Source organism: Dasypus novemcinctus, chromosome 19, assembly GCF_030445035.2.
Source record: "Dasypus novemcinctus isolate mDasNov1 chromosome 19, mDasNov1.1.hap2, whole genome shotgun sequence".
NCBI lineage: Eukaryota > Metazoa > Chordata > Mammalia > Cingulata > Dasypodidae > Dasypus > Dasypus novemcinctus.
In genome coordinates, this window is record NC_080691.1 from 81,342,934 (window position 1) to 81,366,772 (window position 23,839).

At 56.0% G+C, this 23,839-nt stretch overlaps 1 protein-coding gene and 1 long non-coding RNA gene across 3 annotated transcripts; one reads left to right on the forward strand and one right to left on the reverse strand.

Moving 5' to 3' along the window:
• The first annotated feature begins 4,425 nt into the window (after nucleotides 1-4,425).
• On the forward strand, nucleotides 4,426-8,888 carry LOC131274648 (uncharacterized). 2 transcript variants are annotated; one of them, XR_009181955.2, is made up of 3 exons: nucleotides 4,426-5,124; nucleotides 5,966-6,024; nucleotides 8,756-8,888. It is a non-coding gene; the product is annotated as an uncharacterized lncRNA (long non-coding RNA). The 2 variants fall into 2 exon arrangements; XR_011646567.1 differs by lacking the exon at nucleotides 5,966-6,024.
• A 2,783-nt stretch (nucleotides 8,889-11,671) lies between these two features.
• FEM1A (fem-1 homolog A) lies at nucleotides 11,672-15,479 on the reverse strand. The gene has a single exon (XM_004464228.5). It carries the CDS (start codon nucleotides 15,333-15,335, stop codon nucleotides 13,326-13,328), a length of 2,010 nt encoding a protein of 669 aa, XP_004464285.2. The 5' UTR covers nucleotides 15,336-15,479; the 3' UTR covers nucleotides 11,672-13,325.
• Nucleotides 15,480-23,839: the final 8,360 nt, after the last annotated feature.

The window sequence follows — 23,839 nt, forward strand, 5'->3', positions numbered from 1 at the left end:
GAGGGCAGGAGGGGCAGGTCCGCAGGGAGGACGTGGACTCGCCTTCCCTGGGGCGGTGGGAGCCATGGAGGGCTGTGGGCAGAGGAGGGACTGGTCCCGCCTCGAGCTCACAGGCGCCCTCTGGCGGCTGGAGGGAGGACACTCCGTGGGAGACCAGGTGAGCAGGGGAGGGGACCCCGCCAGGCAGAGGCAGAAGAGGGGGTGAGATGTGGGCCTGTCAGGACCTCGTGAGTCCCAGAGGACCCCTCCCTGCTCCTCAAAGCCGCTGGACACAAGTTCTGCCTGCACACCTTCACCTGGCCCAGGGGAGCCAGGCCGCGCCGGGGAGCCCCACGGGCGCTGGTGCCAGGCTCGGGCCCCCCACTGCAGACCCGCAGCAGCCCTTTCCTGGGTCTTCCCAGCCCGTCCCCATTTGGACAAAGGACGCAGTGACCTTGGACCTGGAGCCCCGACACGCCCGCGCTTCAGCCCAGCACTCGGGCAAAGGGTGCCCGCCTGGCAGCGCCCCTGCGGCCCAGGCCCTGACCGGGGGTGTTCTGTGCTGGGGAAGGCGCTCTCCGCCTCCCAGCGCGCCGGCTAGACGCGGGCACCCTCCCCCAAACTGCAGGCGCACAAGCCGAGCCCAGGGACACGAGGTCACCCCGCAGTGGCGGGGAAAGGAGCCGGGGGTTCTCCGAGGGATTCCGGGGGGCTGTTCCTTCATCATCTCCGAAATACTCTTCTTCGTGTCGTTTTTTATTAATAGGTGTTTTCTCGGGAAGCGGACTTGGCTCAAAAGATAGAGCGTCCGCCTACCACTTGGGAGGTCCAGGGTTCAAACCCTGGGCCTCCTTGACCTGTGTACAGCTGGCTGATGTGCAGTGCTGATGCACGCAAGGAGTCCCATGCCATGCGGGGGTGTCTCCCATGTAGGGGAGCCCCACGTGCAAGGAGTGCACCCCGTAAAGAGAGCCAACTCACACGAAAAAAGTGCAGCCCGCCCACGAGTGGTGTCGCAACGACAACAACAAAAAAGAAAGAAAATAAATAGGTGGTTTCTCGCGTGCTCTGCCCACCCCAAGAGGGCACAGGGCAGGGCTGTCTCGGTCCTGCATGTTTCCAGGAATCAGCACAGGCGTGGCACACAGTAGGTGCTCAGTGCAGGCATTCCTTTGACTAACAATTGTTGCGCACCTACTGTATGTAGGCCCACAGGACAGGGCTGTCTTGGTCCTGTACGTTTCCCAGAATCAGCACAAGTGTGGCACACAGTAGGTGCTCAGTGCAGGTGTTCCTCTGACTGACAATTATTGAGCACCTACTGGATGCAGGCCTTTGGGACAGGGCTGTCTCAGTCCTGCATGTTTCTGAGAATCAGCACAGCACATGTTTCCGAGAATCAGCGTGGCACACAGTAGGTGCTCGGTTCATGCATTCTTTTGACTAACAATTATTGAGCACCTATGGTAGGCAGGCCCTTTCCTTTGCTGGGCACTGGAAACACAGGCTGTTCCCTGCCCTCGTGGAGCTCACGGGAGAGAAGATGACTCGTCCGTCCACTCACTCAGCCAACATTTATTGAGCTCCGACTGTGTGCAGGTCCCGGCCCTGGGCGCTGGAGGCACGACGCTAGAAACCCACTGCGAGGCGGTGAGGGCTGGGGGGGCGGGACGCTGCAGGCGCCCCCCGCTTGCACGCCCGGGAGGGGGCGCGCAGGGAAGCTTCCGGAAGGAGGAGGTAAGCGGAGCCCGGCGCCGGCAGGAGGGCGGCCTGTCTCGGGAATGTCTTGGAACCTGGCACAGCTTCCTCTCCACGGGGGAGACTCGGGGGGGGGGTACCCCCACTTCTCTCCTGCCTGAAGGGGCTCAGCCCCAATTCACGCCGCCCCAGCGCCCCCCGGTGGCCGCCGCCCGCGTGCGCGCCACGGGCGACCCGGCGCTGCCGGGGAAGTCCCCGGTCCCCTCTGAGCGAAATACCCTACGAGAGAGAGCAAAAAGGGAGGGACGGGAAGTTTCCCCTCCTTTAAAAACTGTGAGCAAATGACGAGGACTCGTTTTCGGAGATGGGCTTTCCCGCAGTCTGGCGGGCAGGGCGCCTGCGCCCTGCTTGGGATTGTCTGAGCCTTTTTGGGATTTTTGGGGGGGCCAGGGAGGGGACAGCGTGGCCGCCGGGCTGGGGTGGGCGCGCTGGGAGGTCCGAGGGCCAGTCTTCTGCAGCCGTCTGGGGGTCCCTTCTGGTGAGACTCTGAGGAGCTGACGGAACCGTCGCCGCACGCGTATTTTTTAAGTATTTTCTGAGCAGGGTGACTTCCACGTGCTCCGGGTTCCTGGAGGCGCCCAAGAGGGGCTCAAGTTGCCCTCCCTCCCCTGTCCCCAGGCACCTGCCCAGTGACCGCTGTGACCGGTTTGTGTCCCACTCCGCACGCACCCCGGCTGAGCTCCCTGCAGCCGCCAGAGGGCGCGGACGAGCACCGGAGCCAGGGCGCGTCCCCCCTCTGCCCACAGCCCTCCGTGGCTCCCACCGCCCTTGGGTGAAAGCCCACGTCCACCCGGGGGCCCACCGGGCCCTGCGCGCCCGTCCCCTCTCCCCCTCGCTTCCTCCGCTCCAGCCCCACGGTCCTGCCTCAGGGCCTTTGCACAGGCCGCTCCCCCTTTTCGAGTAGTCTTCCCCCAGATGCCTCCATCGCTCGCTTCCTCACCCCTCCCAGGTCTTTGCTCCAATGGGGGCTTTCCCGAGCACCCACTTAAAATTCATTGAAAACTGCACCCACCGGCTCCCCCCACCCCCTGCTCTCCGGTATTTTAGGCATAAAATAATAAGAATAACCACAAACACTTAGAGAGCTCTTATTAGGAATGAGGGACTCTTCTACGAGCTCCATATTTAAGCCTTACAACATCCCTAAGAAGGGGATTTTTAAATTCCCATTTTATGGCGGAAGAAACTGAGGCTCAGAGAGGTTGAGAAACCTGGCCAAGGCCGCACAGCTGGAATATGTGCTCTCATCCCCACCCCATCCTCGTCTCCGGGGCGCCTGCCACCCTGTTTGGCACAAAAGCCCCATCCTCATTCTTTTTCACGGCTGCATAGTATTCCAGCCCCCTTCGGCTCCTACACAGTCTAAGGTTTCCAAACGCTCTTAGAATCTCGTTGCTAGAGCAAGAGGGCGCCTCGGGCTGGGGCCAGGTGATCCGCTGGGCCTCCGTTTCTTCCAGAAGCTTCTGGCTCTGAGCCCGGCCTTGACCTGGGGTCCCCTAGACACCAGAGCCGGAAGTCAACATGACCGGGCTCCAGCAGGCCTGGCAGAGAGGCTTGGGGACCCTCAGTGGAGCAGCCTGGAGGGGAGGAAGCTTCTGGGGGCACGTCCTGGCCCCTCTCGGCCCCTCGGCCCCCGCAAAGGGGCTGCCCTTGGAGGGCAGGGGTGCCCAAGCCCCCAAAGGAGGCTTGTTTTCTCGGAGGGTTTGCTGCAGAATGGAATTTAGGGGGTGCGCTCTTTGGGACCCCTCCCATCCGGCTCTTGCCATCCCCCCTCCCACTCGGTGGGGGACCTGGCATCTCCCCAGGCTTCCCCCCACCCCCTCCCACCCCCTCCCACCCCTTTTCACCCCCTCTGTTGGGCTGGGTCTCAGGCCCCTCCCCTTCCCCCAGACACGTGACCGGGGGGGGTCACCACTGGGGGTGTTGGGGGTCCGGGGAGGGTTCCTGGAGGGGGGGCGACGGAGCTTGAGCGCCAAGGGAGGGAAAGTTCCCCAGTTCCCGGGGCGCCCCGGAGTTAGATCTGCGGCCCCCAAGGCGCTGCGATGGGCAGGGGCACCGCCAGGGGGCGCCCCGGGCTCTGCTGCCAGAAGGGTCCAGCTGGGCAGGGCCCCCAAGTGTGCCAAGTCCCGGGCCAGGCCCCCCATTCCCGCAGGGCCCTGCCCCCCGGCTCTGGGCGTTTCGCTCGGCCTCATCTCCCCGAATCGTTGGCTCGTCGCTGTTCTGCCCTTCCCCGCTTTGCAGACCGGGGCACCGAGGCTCAGAGAGGTGCCGACACTTCCCAAGGTCGCACAGCGAGCCTGCAGGGCCCGGGGAAGCAGGTGAGGCAGGCGAGGCACCCAAGGCGCGTTCCAGGGGCGCACGAGAGCCGGGTCTGTGGGAACCGCCCGGCCGAGACGCAGAGACAGTATTCACTTGCCTATGGTCACACAGCAAATCGCACCCTTGCGCAGGCCTGCGGCGCCTCCTCCCAGCCCCGGCCTGGCCTCCGTTGCAAGGGCCATACCAAGTGCCCCCGTTGGCAGGGGCCTTTTCTGTTTTTTTATTTTTTATTTTTTAGGAGGTACCAGGGATTGAACCCTGGACCTCATACATGGGGAGCAGGTGCTCAGCCACTGAGCTACCCCGCTCCCCAGCGGCCTTTTACTTACTTTTATTTTTTTTTGTTTCATAATTTTTTCTTTTTTTTAACTTTCATTGTTTCATTTGTTTTTATTTCTATTTTTCATTATTAGTTTTTTATTTCTTTCCATTTATTTGTTTAATCCATTCTTTTTTTTTTTTTTTCCCCCAGCATTTTCACTTTTGTTTTATTTGACTTTGTTTTCATCCTTGGTCTTTTATTTTTAACCTGTCCCGGCGCCACGGTCTTTTATAGCCCTGGGTTTCTAACTTCCAAGGCACCTTTTAAAATTGTTTCTCTTCCAATAGTATAAAAAGAGATAAAACTTATTATTAAAACCTGGCTTCAGAAAAAAAAAAAAAAAAATTGTTTCTCTTCCCAAGAAAACGCCGGGGAGCCGATTGGAGACTTCCCCACTGCCGGCCCCGTGCAGCTCCTTTCTCAGCTCCGAGCCTGCGCCCTGGAGGCTGGGATGGGGGGCGGGAGGGGGTGGGGCTGGCATGGCGTGTGGGTCCTCTCCCCTCTCTGGGCGTGGAAGTCCACGTCGATTCCGCTGTTTGCTGAACTGGTTTCCCTTTCAGTCCTCAAGAAACTTGCCAGCAATTTGCAACTCTCATTTACTTAGTTTTTTACAACTCAATGCACTTCATCTTTTTCTTCAAATGACCTTTAAATCAACTCGGTTTTTTTTCTTTTCCAGAACCGCATAGTGATGATAGCTGTTCAACCTTAAGAATGGACCAAAACTGCGGAGGGCGAATTTTATTGTGTGTGAATCCCACCTCAACAAAAAGATGCAAAAAATACAACTCATTTTTATTTTATTTTTAAAAACCCGCTTGTTTGTGCTCTCTGCTAGTTGTGTGCTTGGCTTCTTTTTTTAGGAGGCACGGAAAACCGAACCCGGGACCTCCCATGTGGGAGGGAGGCGCCCAACGGCTTGAGCCGCCTCCGCTCCCGCCTGTTATGTCTCTCATTGTGTTTCCTTGTTGTGTCATCTTGTTGCATCAGCTTGCCGTGTCAACTCACTGTCTTGATCATCTTTTTTTAGAGCTTTTTAAAATTCTTTTTTCTTTATTTTCTTTTAAATGTTACATTTAAAAACTATGAGGTCCCCATATACCCCCCACCCCACCCACACCACCCCTCCCACATCAACAGCCTCTTCCATCATTGAGGCACATCCACTGCACCCGGTGAATACGTTCTGGAGCACCGCTGCGGCACATGGACGGTGGTCCACAGTGTAGTCCGCACTCTCCCCCAGGCCACCCAGTGGGCCACGACAGGACACATGACATCCAGCATCCACCCCTGCAGCACCACCTAAGACAACTCCAACTCCTGAAAATGCCCCCACACCGTAGCTCTTCTTCCCTCTCCCGACCATCAGCAGCCGCCGTGGCCCCCCTCTCCACATCACTACTAGTTTCTTCCCTTACTCATCACAATAGTTCCCCAGCAGAACACCAGTAAGTCCACTCTCATCCATACTCTATTCCTCCATCCTGTGGACCTGGGATGGCTATGTCCAGTCCCCCTCTACATCAAGGAGGGGCTTAGATCCCACATGGCTGATGGATGCACTTCTCCTGCTTGCCGCTGTAGGCACTCTCGGCTCCTGGTGTGGTGGCTGACCCTCTTCACCTCCCTGTCAGCTGGCCAGGGTAAGTCCAAGAAACCAGAGGGTAGGTCTTGCTCATCTTTTGTAGGAGACACCGCAAGAGAACCTGGGACCTCCCGCGTGGTAGGCAGGTGCCCAACTGCTTGAGCCACATCCGCTTCCCTCATTTTTTATTTTTAGCGTTCGGTCATCTGCTTTGAGTTTTGTTTTAGTTTGCTAAAGGCTGTCAGTGCAACATACTGGAAACGGGTTGGCTTTTACAATAGGGATGTATTTACTCACAAGCTTACGGTTCTGAGCCTGTTGAAATCAAGGCATCATCAGGACGTGTTTTCTCCCTGCGCTGCCGTGGGCGATCAGCCCCGTGGCAGCGTCTGCCCCTCTCTCCCCTCCCCTCTGAGCCTTGTTGCTTTCGGCTTCTGACTTCCTCCTGCTTCCTCTCTGCTCCTGTGGCTTTCTCGCTCCCGGGTTCTGTTGATTTCAGTTTCTGGAGGTTTCCCTCTGTTTCTGCGGCTCTGCTGATTCCGGTTTATAAAAGGCTCCAGTCAGAGGATTAAGACCCGCCACGGGAAGCGGGTGTGGCTCAGGCGACCGGGCTCCCGTCTACCACACGGGAGGTTGCTGGTTCGGATCCCGGTGCCCCCTAAAGAAGACAGTGAGCTGGCATGACGGGCAGGTGTGGCAAGCTGACGCAACAAGAGACACAAGGAAAAAAACATAATGAGACACAGCAAAGCAGGGAGCAGAGGTTCCTGGCGCCTCCTGAAGAAGACAGTGAGTTGACACAACAAGATGACCCAACAAGAGAGATGTGTGTGTGTGGGGTAAAACATAACGAGACACAACAAAGCAGGGAGTGGAGGAGGCCCAAGTGATTGCACACCTCCCTCCCACATCAGCGGTCCTGGGTCAGCTTCTAGTGCCTCCTAAAGGAATAAGGAAGACGAACAGACACAGCAAGTGAAAATCAATGAGGGGGTGGGGAGAGATAAATAAAAAAAATAAATCTTTGGGGAAAAAAAAGACCCACCCTGGCTATGCCTTACTGGAAAAATCTAATCAACAGTTCACAATAGGTTCACACACACAGGAATGGATCAATTTAAGAATATAATTTTCTGGGGTCAACAAAAGATGCAAACTACCACAACATCCATGAACTCACCATCTGGAAGGGCTAGTTAGACCTTGTTCCCTGAGACACATTCAAGTACATATGTAATACTTTAAGAATTTAAACATTCATCCCATGAGCAGATATAGCTCAAGCAGTTGAGCACCTGCCTCCCACATATGGGGTCCCAGGTTCAGTCCCCACTATGTCCTGAAAACAAAACAAATGAACAAAAAAATCAACTCTCACTGGGGAGCAGATGTAGCTCAGTGGCTGAGCGCCTGCTTCCCACATATGAGGTCCTGGGTTCAATCCCCAATACCTCCTTTAAAAAAAAGGTTCATCCATGTAGGATCTGTATGCACAAGTGTGCAGACAGTAGGTGCCCTATACTTGCAATAGCTCTGTTAACACAAAGTATGTGCCAGGATGTTTTTGTGCATGAGCTCATTTAATCCTTCATGCCATGCTAGTAGGTGCTATATTAATCCATTTATCAGATGAGCACATCGAGGCTCAGGGAACTGCCTCCTTCAGCCAACTAACCACAACCCAACACCATCCACTGACCATGTGTCTTCTTTTTCACGAGTTCTCTGAATGAGGAAACTGGAGTAAATCAAAGGATTGCAAGATTCAGCAGCCTGAACACAATCCCCTGATGGGTTTTGTTCAATCTCATCGCATTTTTAAAGAACCAGTTTTTGGTGTCACCAATTTTTCTCTATTGTTTCTGTTTCACTGGATTTCTGCTCTTTTCACTATTATTTCTTTGCTTCCATTTTCCTCGGCTTTACTTTGCACTTCTTTTTCTAGCTTCCCAAAGTGAAACATTAGGTCAGGGATGGCCAGACTTTTTCTGTAAAGGCTAAATAGCGAATATTCTAGGTTTTGTGGGCCATATGGCCTTTGTCACAATGACACAATTCTGCCACTGTAGCACAGAGGCAGCCAGAGGAAATAAAAAAATGGAAGAGCATGTCTGTGTTCCAATAAAACTTTTTGTCAAAAAACAAGGCTGGATTTGGCCCACGGGCTGCCATTTGCTGACTCCTGCCTTTGATAATTGATTTTCAACATGGAAGCTATGAATTTCCCTCTAGGCACTGCGTTAGCTGCATCTCACGTGTTTTCATAGGTTGTGTTTTATCAGTCAGTTCCAAATATTTTCTAACTTATTTTGTGATTTCATCTGTGGCTGAAGGTGAGTTATAGTTGCCCACTGCCTGCCTCACTCACCTATGTTACCTTCTGGCCCCTAGTATCTGAGTTTGAGGCCCTTTGGAAATCAATGCTAAGCCCCTTCACCAACTCAAAGGCTACCCTTCCTTGGGACCCTTCCTTAGGCCACAAATACTTATTGAGTGCCTACTGCATGCCAGGCAATTTCCTAGGCACTGGGTATATAATAGTGAATGAGACAGCTTTGGCCCCTCATGGGGTTCCCCATGAGGTCCTAGAGGCCCCCCAAACCCAGAACTCTGATCTCTTCTTCCTTAGCCCATTAAACAGCCCCATTATACACCTACTAGGCTCTGGCCCAAAACCCAGGAGGCATCCACCTGTTTCCTCTTGTGCCCGTCTCCACCTCTACATAAAGTCTTCGTAGCTGTACCTGCAAAGCATACCTGAAACCCACCCACTTCTCTCCACCCCACAGGACTGCGCAGTCTGGACAGGCATCATGCTCACCTGGACCCTGCACGGCCTCCCCGCTGCTCTCCTGCAGCCGAGTGAGCATCTCCCACCTCTCCGTGGCTCCCTGTTGCCCTAAGAATAAAACTCAAATCTCTTATTGTGGTCCTGCCCCTCCTTCTTTCCCCTTCACTCCCTCTGCTCCAGCCACAGGCTTCTATCAACAAGACAAGTGAGTGAATTCATTCATTCATTCATTCACTCATTCATTCATTCACTCATTCACTCATTCATTCATTCATTCATTCAACAAACGCTTTGTGAGCACCTACTGCATGCCAGGCTCCGTTCTAGGCACTGAAGACACACCAGGAAACAAACTTGTGGAGTTGACATTCTAGGGAAGGGGACAAAATAAACAAGTGAGGCGGCAAGGGAGGCACCACCGGGCAAACTCAAATGTTCCGTTTGATCTGAGATTGCTGTCTCGGCTGCGATTTATGAGAAACAGCTGCTGACACCACCCGGCAGGACATTTCTCCCCTCCCCACCATGAGGGGTGGAGCCGCCCCCACTTGGCTCAGGCCTTGTCACCCTCTTTGCTTTTTCTGGTTGGAACAGGATCTCCCCGCTGGAGCTCCACAGCCCCCCCCTCCCCGAGTTTGCCTGTCAGGCACAGAATGTGATTCCGAGTTGGGCTATCTTTAAACTCGGGGCAGGGGATGTGATTCCGAGTCGGGCTATCTTTAAACTCGGGGCTGGGATGCTCCGGTCCCTGTGCGCTCAGCTCGGATGACAGTCCTGGAATCTCGTGGGGGGTAGGGGGGGGCGGTGTCAGGAGTTTGGTGTCTGCCAAAGCCATCGAGGTGCTCCCTGGGTGCCCCGCCACCGCCACAAGTAGCCAAAGAGGGGCGCGAATCCTCAGGCAGGAGGCATCGGGGGCTGGACTGGGCGGGGGGTGGGGGGAGGTAGACCAGGGAGACAAGTGACTGAATGTGGAGACGACCGGGCAGGGTGGTTGTGGCTTTAACTGGCTGCCACTCAGCTTGGGGCGGGCTGCATGATTCTGGACACCCGCAAAGCTGGTTCAAGTCCCAGCCCGGCTGCTTCTTGGCTGGGTGGGGCTTGGATGAACCCCGCACCCTTCTCCGGCCTCAGACTCATTTGTGAACCCAGGTCCCTGTCCCGGCTGTGTGGCCTGGGACAGCCCGCTTGACCCCTCTGAGCTTTTGCTTCACTGACAAGTGTCAGATGACTTATTTAGTGTGGACTTCTCTGCTGCCTCCACAGCGTTTGGCCCCTCCATTTTAGAGCCACCCCAATTGCCTTTGGCCCCTTGCGCTGCTCTGGGGAAGTGGGCGCCCACACCCGCCCCCCACCGAGGTGACCGGGATAAGCTGATCAAGCACATCGCATTGCCAGGCAGCCAAGACCGGTCTAGGGATGGCCCTGTGACCCACGCTGGCCCCGTCACCTCAGAACACCCGAGGACGGGAGGAAGATGCTCTCCTCCTGCTGGACGGGAGGGAAGTGGAGCCTCCCATCTGCGGGCTGCTGGCCTGGGGCACCCTGCGGAGACCATCTGGGGTGGGCTGGTCAACCAGGGGTTTTTTAGGAGGTTCCGGGGACTGAACCACTGAGCGACACCCGCTCCCCTCAACCAGGTTTTTAGTAATAGTTTTGAGCTGCTGGATCAACCCTCGCCTGAAGCTTGTGCTAAGACATTCCCAAAGGGGGCCATCTGTGCTGTGGCCTGGACAGCTGGTGCCTGAGAGACAGCGGGGAGCAAGGAAAAGGGGGAACCCAGGTTTCTGCTGTCTGGGATGTGCTCACATTTATTATTTCTCCAAACTTCCCCCGGTGGCAAGAGGTGTGGCGCTGGAGACCTGGGTTCAAACCTAAGCTCCTGCCTGATGCTCTGTATCCACTGCCAAGTCTTGTGGTGGCTCCTGACAGCCTTAGCTCCCCGCACGTGTACTAGGAATAACGACGCGGCGGCTGACGGCGTTATCCGAGGTGGCAGGCGAGAAGAGTGCCCGCCCTACAGCAAGGACCCTGCGCACGCGTCCCCTGGAGCTGCCGCCGAGGTCACCTGCTGACGCAAAACCCACCCTTCCGCGCGATGCCGCGTTCATTCTGGGGCTGGATGGCACCCGTAAGATCAGACAGCAGACACGCGACCAGGCAAGACGAGCCAGGCACCCTGGAGGCGTGATGCCCGGGCAGGAAGGCCTTCCCTTCTCGCCACGGGCAGTGACCCTGACCTCGGGAAGCCTGGCCCCTTGACCCCCGAGGGGGCCAAGAACACACCCGCTGATTCGATTTCCGGGTCCATGGAGGCGGGCTGGCAGAGCTGTGTGGTAGGGGGTCGCGCTGTGCTGATGCGGGGAAGAGGAAAGAAGAAATCCCCAAATTCCCAAGTTGACGCTGAGAAGGGAGAAGGCAGGACGAAGGCATGGGCCGCGGCATCTCACCCTGAGCCTGCCCCAGCTCGAGCGAACCCACCCGGCTCTCAGGAAGGTTTTCTCGGTCCTCACGTCCCGTCATCCAGGGTACTTCCTCAAAGCCAGGCTCGACTTGGCCGTTTAAAAGGGACCGTCCGGTGGCTGTCCACCCCAGGCTAGCCTTCAGGGGCCCTCCGTGTCCCCTTCGCCCCTCCTAGCCTTTCCCCGAGGGTCAGGGCCCCCCTTTACCGCGGCAGCCCCACCCTAACACGGGACTTCAGATGGTTTGTGGTTCGCCTCCCCCCCACCCAGTGGCAATCCATCATCTCCAAATGACATGTCCACAGAGCCCCCAATGCACACAGCAGAGGTGCCTCTCCTGAGGGCGGCCTTCGCGCTCCTCGCTCAGGTGGCTCCCACACACGCGTGGGCACGGCAGCAGCCTTCCCCACCCTCGCCCCTGCCCACCCAGGGCAAAGAAGCGCCAGGCGAGGCTCTTCAAATACCTGCTCTTTTAATGGCTGAAATATCAGTGCTGACTCAGAACTCAAGCCGCCTCGTTGCGTCCTTCCGCGCCGGAAGGGATAGAGCACAGGAACTGCGTTCTCCGCCGCGGCGGAAGTGAAGCTTTCCTAACTAACCACTGCAAACCCAAACGGCAAGCCCTACTTTCCTGAAAGGGGCGCATCAGCCACCCGCGTAGCTCCGGCTGCCGCTCCGCAGTGACTACTGGAGGCTGCCAGGGGGGTGTGGCGCCGGAAGGCTGCTCTTCTGAACTTGACCTTCCTCCTGAGCTGCAGGAGCCGCTGTTTCACCTCCTGCTACCCGCTCTCCAGCCAGGCCAGGCATCTACCACAGGGGGGATGGTGCCCAAGAAAATCTCGCCGCGGCAGGTGCCTGCTTTATCCTGAGTGACGGATAACCTTAACAGACAACTTGGCCTTGACGTCCCCGCCTTACGTGGTTGCCTCGCTGAATACTGCTCTGGAGCTTTCCCCGGAAGACCTGGCCTGGGGTTCTCCGAGCAGCTGAAAAGGTGTCTTGAGTCACCTGCGGTGGGCATGGCCCACGACTCTTTGCATGTGGACTTGGGCAGCTGGGGTTTTAACTTCAGAGCCTGGGAAAAACAAAACCCAAACCAACCACGGTATTTCCTGCTGGATGGGAAATGGCCGTCACACTGTGGCTCCTTCCGCACCGAATCTCATCTTTGCGGGGGGGGGGGGGGGGGGGGGGGGGGGAGGCGGGGAGGAGAACTCTTATGAGAATGGGAACTTGGGGGGCTCGAGTAAAAGGCCCAAGGATAAAGGTTTTGTTCTTTCTTAAAAAAAAAAAAAATACAGTCGCCCACGTCTCAGGGACGGAGGCCACGGCCTTTTATCCCGCTCGCCCGCCCATTCGCAGGCTGAAGCTCATTCCCCGCCGGCCTCGCCGCCTCGGGCCCAAGAAGCAAGTCCTACAAGCAAAACCCTTACAAACCAGCCACCGAACCCCAGCCCGCCCACGCGGCTCCCGCCACCTGCCCGCTCGCCGAGCAAACAAGCCCCAAACCAACCGCGAGCAAGAGGCAGGCAGGCTGTGCTGCTCCGAGGGCCGCCCGGCTCGCTCTGAGCCTACGGCAACGCGGGAGGAGTGCGTGGCGGCGCTGGGAGAAACGAGGGGTGGCCGTGCTTCTGAAGGGCCGTCCTTTTGACCTTGGGAACCCCCCAGTCCTAATACTGCCTGGAGCGGCAGAGAGAGCCAATTCTCAACTTCTTCCTGTGTTTCCGGAAGGGAAGGATGGCAATGGCTTTGACCCCTCTGCCTCTGGGAGGTGCGGGGAGGGGGAAGGCGGAGGCCTGGGACACCCAGGCAGAGGCAGCGTGGAAGGGCCCGTGTCTTTCCCCAGCTGAGGAGGAACGGGTGGGTGCCCGGGAAAAGACAGTCCTCCCAGCCCACAAGCCCAAGGCTTTTGGCACCAGCAGTCTCCACCTCCTTTCCTCTCTCCAAAGAGGCGAAAGGGACGCGAAGGCGGGACAGGCCCCTTCCTGTTCAGTGCCACCGGAAGCGCTCGCCGAGAGAAGGCAAGGATGGGTGTCTGCTGTGCACCCTCCCACCCCGCCCGCCCCGGGAACGAGAGGGGAAGGAGGAGGGGCGCAGGCTCCGGGCAGGTCAGTGCAGCTCGATGAACGCCTCCAGCTCCTCCGGGATGAAGCCCTTGTAGGGGACCTTGTTCTTGTCCAGGGCCCGGGCGGCCAGGCACTGGAGGGTGACGTGGTTGAAGGGCTGCACCGTGCTCCTGGCCAGCAGCTTCTCGTCTAGCAGCTCGTAGGCCGTCTTCTTGAAGGCGTTGGTGGCGTCCATATGGGCGCCCGCCTCGATCAGGGCGTTCATGATCGCCGGGCAGTTGTTCTGGGCCGCGATGTGCAGCGGGGTGTTGTTGTCGAAGTCCCGGCTGTCAGGGTCGGCGCCGCAGGCCAGCAGCACGTGCACGACATGCAGCGAGGGGAACCTGCCCACCGGGTAGCGGCCCACGTGGGTGGTGTCCTTGTCCACGGCCATGTGCAGGGGTGTGAAGCCGTTCTTGCCGCGGGGGGCGCACTTGAGCAGCCGGTAGATGGTCTGGTGCTTCAGGTGCTCCTGGGCCGGGCTGCACTCCACCTTCTCCAGCAGGTAGAGCAGGTGGAGGATGATGGTCAGGGCCTTGGTGAACGGGGCGGAGTCCCCGGGCTCCTTGGGGAGCTGCAGGGCCCGCTCCACTTCCCGGACCCCCTTGCTGAGCACCCCCATGAGATCCGTGAAGCCGATCTGCGTGCCCAGGCTGCCCCTGGCCGCCCGGTCCTGCAGCACGTACGAGAAGAGTTCGGCGAAGGAGAGGAAGCTGCTGGCGGTCATGGGACTCAGAGGCTCCAGGTTGTTCTGCTGCATGTCCAGGGCGTACTTCCACAGGCGGATGCAGCGCTCGAAGTTGCCCGAGTCGGCGTACACGGCCCCCCTGTAACGGATGTAGTAGGAGGTGTCCGGGTGAGACGGGCCCAGGATCCGCTCGCGGATCAGCAGGGCTTGCATGCGCATCTCGTCCGGGTCGGTGATGAGTGCTTCCAGCTCCTCCGCGGTGTTCACCTCCCTGGAATAGTCATAGGCCAGGACCAGCTGCTGGGGCTCCGGCTTGGGCAGATACTCGCCGCCTTGGTGGCGCAGCTCCATCGCCCGTCGCCAGTGTTTGAGTGCCCCCAGCAGGTCCCGCTTCTTATCCACATAGGTGGCGCCCAGCAATTCCAAGGCTTCCACTGCGGCTTCCCGGCTGGTGGGGCAGCAGCTTTCGTAAGATTCGCTGTCAAGGGGTTCCTCTGGCGAAGAGCCGGAGCAACGGGATGGCAGGGGCTGCGCGCCTCCACGGCTGGCAGAGGGGCCTCCCTGGGAGAGCCCCGGCTTTGTCTCTTCCCCAGTGGCCTGCTCCTGTCCGGGCTGCTCCTGGATGAGATACTCCACGATGTTGGTGTGGCCCGTGACACTGGCCGCCAGGAGCGGGGTCATGCCGTAGCCGTCGCGCTCCATGCGGGCCTTGCAGCCCAGCAGCAGCTGCAGGATCTCCAGGCTGCCAGACTCGGCGCAGTCGTGCAGGGCCGTATTGCCCTTGGCGCTGCGCCGGTTCACCTGGGCGCCCTGCTCCAGCAGGTAGCGGGCGATCTCGCGGTGGCCCTTGTAACAGGAGATCATGAGGCACGTGTGCCCGTGCCGGTTGGCGACCTCCAGATCGGCCTGGTGCTCGCCGACCAGGTAGCGCACCACCTCCAGGTGCCCGTCGAAGCAGGCAGCGCGCAGGGGCGTCGAGTTGGTGCGCGTGGTGCGGTTCACCGAGGCCCCGCGGCGCAGCAGGCTCCGCACCACGTCCAGGTGGCCGGCGGCGGAGGCGGCCCACAGCGGCGGCGCGCCCTCGATGGTCTCGCCATCGAAGTGCACCGAGCCGCCGGCCTCCACGCTCGCGCCGCACCGGTCCACCAGGTACTCCACCACGTCCAGGTGGCCGTAGCGGGCGGCGATGAGCAGCGGCGTCCCCCCGGTGGCCACCTCGCCCGTCAGGTCCTCCAGCTCCTCCCGGCTCCGACCGCTCAGCAGCTTCTGGAGCAGCTGCAGCCGGCCGTCGCGGGCGGCGTTGTACACGGCGGTGTGGAGGTCCATGGTGCGGGCCTCCGCCAGGCCATGGGCCGGCCGCGGGGGACGGGGAGACAGTGAACTAGAGCCCGGACGGGCAGGCGGCAACCTTCACCGTCTCCCCCGCCGCCATTTTAGGGCCTCCTCGGGCGGAACAAAATGGCTGCCGCGGCCTGGCGCCGGCGGCGGACGACAACGCGCAGGGAAATGAAGTCCTTTGCACCAGTTCCCTTCGTAGAACAGAGAAGGAGAGGCGGAGACGGAAGACTACAATTCCCAGAAGGCCGCGGGCCAGCCCCAGCGCGCCGTGAGCGTGGTGCATGGCGGGAATGGTCGTTTTACTTCTAGCCGAGCGCAGGGAGAGCCAGGCCCAAGAGGACTACAATTCCTGTCATACAATACGATGAACCTCATCTTGTGAGACCAGGGGAAATTTGATGACGTACTTCCGGTTGCTGTCACTGCACCGGGGCCAATAGCGAAAGCAGGCGCGGACCAAGAGACTACATTCCCCAGAAAGCTGCGCGGCCGGCTCGGAGCCAATCAGGAGCGAGGGCGAAGGCTCAGCCGGCCTCGTGGGTGTGATTCCGGCATGGTGTGGCTGAGTCGATTACCGGCAGGGGGCGCCTCGCTTCTCAGGCACTCATTCATTCACTCATTCCTTCATTCCTTCATTCCCTCATTTCTTCATTCACTCACTCGCTCATTAATACTCTATTAAAATTTTAATTTTCTTTCCTTCACCTTCAATGCAAAGTCCAGACTGGTTTGCCAAATTCCCTTGCTGATGTGGTCCCCAGACTTCTCCCGTTTCATCATGTGCGAAACCTCTGCGGTCAGGGGTTTCGAGAATTCGTTTCTTGCCCAGGATGGCAGGCTGGGGATTAGAATGCAGGCAGGGCCAGCTACAAAATTTGCGGGGCCGAGGGCAAAATGAATATGCGGGGCACCTCGTTTGAAAGTTATTTAAAAATTCACAACATGGACATCAGAGCAATAAGCCACGGGGTGGGGTGGGAACCCTACTGAGCCTGGGACCCTGGGTCAACACACCTGAGCCCAGGTGGGCCCCGTCACCCAACTCAGACTCTTCATTTTCATATTTTTTTAAAGGAGGTACGGGGACCTTGTCAGTGAGCAGGTGCTCAACCCCTGAACTGCACCTGCTCCTTAACTCAGACTCTTTTCTTTTTTCTTTTTTCATCTCAGACTCTTGATCCCAATCCTCTCCCGCCTCCACTTTGCTGCTGCCTGCCCCAGAGTTACCATGAATTATGGGAAAGCTGAAGGCTGTTGCTGTCCTGGATTGTTCAAGGAACACGGTGCTCTCTTCCACCTCCCGACCTTGGCATGTTCTGTTCCTTCTGCTTGGAACACTGTTCCACGCCCTCTTCACTTGACTAACTCTCGGGCATCCTTCAGGTTTCCGCTGAGACGTCAGGTTCTCTGAGCTGTTTCTCTGGCCCCTGACCCTTCCCAGGCGTCTTTTCCGGCACCCATTTCTCCTGCCAGCCCCAGCACGTAGTGATTCGGTCGACTCTATTTATTGAGCACCTACTATATGCCAGGCCCTGAGCCAGGTGCTGGGGATACAGACGCAAATAGTGCCTGCTCCCAAGAAACTAACCTTCGTGTGCAAAAATAAACAAAACACGATCAGAACAATTTTAGTTCCAGACGAGAGCTGCAAAGGAAATAGAAGAGAGTGACAGCCCTCAGGAGGGGAGGGCAGCAAAGGTGCCTCTGACACGGTGACACACGGGACTTTGTGAAGCAGAAAAGGGAAGGCTGTTGTGGGCAGAAGGGATAGAAGGTGAAGCAGGTTCACCTATCAAGAGTGGAAGGTTCTAGCAGCATGTTCTGGCAACTAGAGTGGAAGGAATGAAGGAACAAGGTGGGAAGAGGAGGGCAGAGAGGTGGGCTTGGTTTTGGGGGACTGGGTGCAGATTTGGGATTTTATCCTAAAAGAAACATGGAACTCGTGGAGGGTTTTTTTCCCAAAATAAAATTTTATTGAAGCATATCATACACACACACAACACATACACAAATAAGAAATGTCGAGCAAAAGCTGCAAACTTACAAAACAAACATGCATACTGGGCTCCCATACATCTCCCCACCACCTCGAATTGTTGTGAAACATTTGTTACAAACGATGTGTGGCAGTTTGATATGGTTATGAATTCCAAAAATAGATATTGGATTATGTTTGTCATCTGGTCTGTACCTGGGCGTGATTGAGTTATGATGAGGGCTTTGATTGGGCCACATCATTAGGGCGTTGAGTCCCCATCCCTTAGTTGGGGGGTTTTAAAAGTGGATTTTTGATGTTGGAGTTTGATGCTAAAGTCTTCAGCTGCAGCCCCAGGGAGAGAGACAGAGCCGTTCGCCTGATAGTCTGTATCTGACCTTGTGGAGAGAGGCAAAGCCCAGAGAGCCTCAGTCTACAGCTGACCTCGTGGAGAAAACAGAGGAGCTGAGCCCAGAAGAGCCCAGGAAACCTGAGCCCTCGCAGATGTCAGCAGCCACCTTGCTCCAACACGTGGAAATAGACTTTGGTGAGGGAAGGAACTGATGCTTTATGGCCTGGTATCTGTAAGCTCCTACCCCAAACAAATACCCTTCATAAAAACCAACCAGCTTCTGGTATTTTGCATCAGCACCACTTTGGCTGGCTGAAACTGTCCCCCATGCAGATACAGCACCTGCAAATGACCTCAAGAACACAGAGACTGGTAGCATGCCCTAAAATAATTAGGAGGTGATGAGTTTCGAGTATTTACCTGCTTTGCTTTTATATGATGCGTTTTGTCCTCGGTCTCCATGCCGTAATTTTCAAATATGACTGTATCTCATAACCGGTTGACCAAAATCCTGCCAATTTAGCAGTTGGCCCTTGAGGCTGGTACCCGCCGGTGCCAGCAACATCTGGAGGGGAAGATGCTGAACGAGATTTAGGTCCAGACGGGCGGCCAGGAGCACGGACTAGAGAAACCAGAACTGCTGTCCCTCTTGGGCCCTCACTGCGCTCAACAGCAGAGCAGAGCTGGGGAAACTTACTGGGAGCAAAGAAGAGGCCGAGCCCCCAGCTCTCCGGGTGCAGCCCACGTCTTCCAAAGGAATTGGAGACCTCGAGGCTTAGGCAGGGTGTGCTTTGTTCCACAGATATTTATGGGGCATCTCACTTTTCCCTGGTGGGTAGATGAGCCTACGTCATGCTCCTCCAGCTTTCTGGGTCCCCACCCCCCAAATTTCCTCCAGTATCTTGCTCTATCGATTACCCCCAGTCCCATCTGACCTTGCCCCTCTTCCCCTGTGGTTCTCTTCCCTCATGTTGTGCCAGTTCTGATCACGTTCCCACTGGGTGTCAGAAGCCCCCAAATTATAGGGGACTAAAGAAGACAGAAGCCACGCCAGGGATGGACCTTGAAAACCTGATGCTGAAAGAAGCCAGACCACAGATCGTAAGATGCCACTTGCATGAAATGTCCAGAAGAGGTAAATCCAAATGTAGAGCAGATTAGAGGTCACCAGGGGATGGGGGGGGGGGGGCGGGGAGTCAGTGGCACAGGGTTCCTTCTGGAGTGACAGAAATGTTCTGGAATTAGATAGTGGTGATGGTAGCACAGCATTGTGAAAATATTTTTTAAAAAACACTGCAGAGCAGGTGTAGCTCGGTGGTTGAGTGCCTGCTTCCCACGTACAAGATCCCAGGTTTAATCCCTGGTACCGCCTTAAAATTAAAAAGTTAAGGGAAGCGGATGTGGCTCAACTGATAGAGCGTCCCCCTACCATATAGGAGGGCCAGGGTTCAAACCCAGGGCCTCCTGCCCCATGAAGTGAGCTGATCCATGCGCAGTGTTGCCGTGCACAAGGAGTGCCCTGCCACGCAGGGGTGTCCCCCGCCTAGGGGAGCCCCATGTGCAAGGAGTGCGCCCTGTAAGGAGAGCCGCTCTGCGTGAAAAGCGCAGCCTGCCCAGGAGTGGCGCCGCACCCACGGAGAGCTGACGCACCAAGATGATGCAACAAAAAGAGACACAGATTCCTTGTGCCACTTACAAGAATGCAAGAGGACACAGAAGAACACTCAGCAAGTGGCCACAGAGAACAGTCAATGGGGGAATAGGGGTGGGGAGAAATAAATAAAATAAATCTTTAAAAAAAATTTAAAGGAGTGAGTCTGGCAGTTGAGCATCCACTTCCCACATGGGAGGCCCCCCGTTCAGTTCCCAGTGCCTCCCAAAGAAAACAGACAACGGGCAGACAACGAGCAAAAACAAGGAGCAGAAAATGAGTGAAAACAAGGAACAGACGTCGAGCAAACAATGAGCAGACAATGAGCAAACTGACAAGGGAGCCAACTCAGGGCAGCAAGCGTGGCTCAGCGGTTCAGTGCTAGCCTCCTGCATACGAGGTCCCAGGTTCAGTCCCTGGTACCTCAGAAACAAAAACACAAACAAACAAAGAAACACATGGAAATTTGCACCTTAAAATGGTTAAAATGATGAGCTTTGAATTTCTTATTAAACTCCATGATCACTGATGGGTTATTAACTTGCAGCCAAAAATATCCTTTCTGACATCCAATCTAAAGGGGAATCTGGAGGCTGGCTGGGCAAATCCTTCTCAACACCCTGGTAAGACCAAGAAGTATAACAAGACTCAGCTCGCCTACTAGACCCTCCTTGTGGGCTGTGAAATGATAAGTAAAGGATTCCTCAAAAATACATAAACCAACCGTGGTCCGCTCCTTTTAAAAACCCTCCACTGGATGGGAGGGGAAGCTCAATGTATGTAGAATTGTAAAAACGGTTATTGTGAAAGTGTGGGAATGAATAAAGTTGATGGTAACACATTATAGTGAGTGTATTAGTCAGCCAAAGGATGCTGATGCAAGATACCAGAAATGGGCTGGCTTTTATAAAGGGTATTTATTTGGGCAGGAGCTTACAGACACCAGGCCATAAAGCATCAGTTACTTCCCTCACCAAAGCCTATTTCCACGCGTTGGAGCAAGACGGCTGCCGACGTCTGCGAGGGCTCAGGCTTCCTGGATTCCTCTCTTCCCAGGGCTCATTTCTCTTCGGACTCAGCTTCTCTGTTTTCTCCCAAGGCTAGCTGTAGGTGACCAGCTCTGTCTCTCTCCCCGGGGCTTGATTCTCTCCAGGTTCAGTTGCTCTGCTCCTCTGTGTGCTTATTTCCTGGCCTCCAGCTCAAAACTCCAGCATCAAAACTCCAACTAACTCCTCTGCTCTGCCATGTCGTTTTATCTGTGCATCCTACTGGCCTGGCCCATTCAAAGCCCTGATCATAATTTAGTCATGCCCAGGTACAGAACAGTTTACAAACATAATCCAGTATCTATTTTTGGAATTCATGAACCATATCAGACCGCTACAGTGAGTCTAGCAAACATAAATGAGATTGTGGCTGAAAGGGGTAATTTGTGGATTAAACGTCAATTGAAAGACGATAAAGAAAATAAGAAAAAGACTAAACCAAAAAAAAAGTCAATTGAAAGGAAGCTGGAGAATGATCTAGGGAATGCACAGCAGTGATTTCAATGGTGGATGAAGATTGTGGTTAGTATAAATAAAAGAATGTTCTTATTTTACAAAGTGCAAGAATATGGTGATACATGGGGAAATTACAACTAAGGAAGCTTATGGATGATGGTTAACAGTAATATTATAATATTTTAGCAGCAATGGCATAGAAGAGGCTATATCCATTCTAAGGGACAATGGGAGAATGTAAGGGGGGATGGGTTTTTCTTTTTGGAGTAATGCGAACATTCCAGAACTGACTGAGGTGATGACAGCTCTGCCCTGTGATGAAAACGAGAGCCACTGCGAGTGGACGGAACCAGGCGTGGGACCAAGGGTATCACACAGGGAAGCCGGTGGCGGAAGCTGGACTGAGGTTAACAGAACAGATATGAGAATGTCTTCTCATGAACAAATATCTAATACTAATACGTGGTGTTAATACTTGGATTATTATTAACACCGGATTGGTGTTAGTAATACCACTGGATTGGGGGGAAAATACACCAACGTGAGCTATGGGCTGTAGTTAGTAGTAATATTTTAACAGTGTCCTTTCATAGTGCGTCCTAAAGAGAAGAGGACTATCACTGATGTGGAGACAGCGGCCGCTGGAGGTGCTGAGGGCAGCGAGAGGAAGAAGAGGTGTGACGTGGGGGCATTTGTGGGACTTGGAGTTGTCCTGAATGATATTGCAGGGACAGCTGCAGGACATCATATGTCCTGCCATAACCTGCCAGACGGACTGGGAGAGCGTGTAAACTACAATGTAAACTATAAACCCCGCTGTGCAGCAGCGCTCCAAGGTGTAGTCACCAAATACCACGAATGTGCCGCACATGAAAGAGGGTGCTGATGTGGGAAAAGCGGGGTGGGGGTGGGGAGGGGCATATGGGAATCCCCTATATTTATTTATGTAACATTTTGTGTGATCTCTGTATCTTTTAAAAATAAACAAAAAAAAATATATATATATATATAAAGGTGATGAGCAGACAGAGAGAGCACACAGCAAATGGACACAGAGAGCAGACGGCGAGTGCAAACCAGCCAGGGGGTGGGAATAAATCAATAAAATAAATCTTTTGAAAATATGCAGGACGTCCTGGAGCCACCGTGACAGGGCCCTCCAGAATCGTTTCACTGCCCTAAAAACGCCGCGCTCACCTCCTGCGGGCCCCCAGCCACCACTGCCCTTTTCGCTTCCTCTAGAGCTTTGCCCTTTCCAGGAGACGGTCGTGTTGGAGCTGGACAGTAGACGCCTTTGCAGACTCCCTGCCTTCACTGAGCAAGGGGCATCGCAGGTCCCGCCAGGTCTTTCCGTGGCTCAGCAACTTTTTTTTTAAAGATTTATTTTATTTCACTGGCCCCCCCATCTGTTCTTCTGTGTCCACTTGCATTCTGGCCAGCAGCACGGGAATCTGTGTCTCTTTTTGTTGCATCATCTTGCTGTGTCAGCTCTCCCTGTGTGCAGCGCCACTCCTGGGCAGGCTGCATTTTTTTCATGTGGGGCAGCTCTCCTTGCGCGTGGGGCTCCCCTACGCGGGGGACACCCCTGCGTGGAACGGCACTCCTTGCGCGCATCAGCACTGCGCATGGGACAGCTCCACACGGGTCAGGAGACCCTGGGTTTGAACCCTGGACCTCCCATGTGGTAGGCGGCTGCTCTAGCAGTTGAGCCACGTCTGCTTCCCAGCAACTTTCTTTTTATCACTGGATAACATTCCAGCATATTCTGTTCGCCTGTTGGAAGAAATCATGTGCGTCTAAGTTCGCACAACGATGCCTCAAGCTGCAGCCAGCACGCTGGGCGGGGTCCCGCCTAGACATTTTAACCCAAGGCGGGTAAAAACGCAGGAGCCCGATGGCGCCTCAGAGGCAAAGAGCAGGGTTAGCCCCGAAACCTGCCAGGCCCCTGCCAGGCCCCTCCCCAAGCGCCGGACCCCGCGGCCTTCCCGCCCGCCTCCTGTCGCTAAGGCGAGGATGTCAGCCTGCCCCTTCTCCTCGTCTCCACGCCCGGGCACACAGTAGGCGCATAATTATTGGTGGAACAATTAAAGGGCTCATTCCAAGAAACGCCCTCGAAGCACGCCACCCCGCCTAAGCCTGGTCTAACTCTTCGGGCGCTGGAACATTCCGGGTCCCCCCCCCATCTCCTGCATTCTGATTTATTTCAGACGCCCCCGCGCGGGCCTGCGGGGAGGAAGCCACGCGGGGGTGCGGGGCCGGGGGTGCGGCTTGGTTTGACCCGGCGACCCCGCCCAGCCCCTGTGCCGCGCGGGCGCCCTTCTCCGGGCACCCCTCCCGCGCGCCGGGGTCCGGGGCGCAGAGGCCGCACACGCCCGCGCGCCGCGCGTGGGCCCACCCCCCGCCGCCCCCCGGGCGCGCCCCCCGCGGGGCCTCCTTAGCGGCGGTGACAGCCCCGCGTCGCCCAAACGCGGCCGCCGAGGCGGTGCCACGGCCGCGCCACCCGCGCGAGGCCTGCGCTCCGGGCGCCCCAGCGCACCGGGAGGCGACGGCACCTCCTGGGGGCGCGTCGCGCACCACCGCCCCCCCGAACCCCGCCAGGAACGTCCAGCCCAGGGCGCTCAAGAATTTAAAAAAAAAAAAAAATTGAAAATGTATTTTAAATACTCATAAAAATAGGGGAAATAAAAGAACAGATCTCCAGCTAGCATTGGCTTGAGGCGATCGTTCCATGCGTAGTTATTGAGCAGCTGCTGTGGCAGGCACTGTGATAAGGGCTGGGATGGAGCAGGGAGCCAAACAGACAAAAAACAGCAAAAAAACCACACAACACACTGAACTTGGGATTGTGATGTGTAAGCGGAGGAGGCTGGCAATAAATTATTCGGTAAAAGAAAAGAAAACGTAGAGCAGGGGCTGGTAACGGCTAAGGAAAAGAGGGACGGCTAAAATTTGAGAAAGGATAGCCAGAAAGATGCCTAGAGAGGTGTCCTTTGAGTAAAGAAGGAGAGAGAG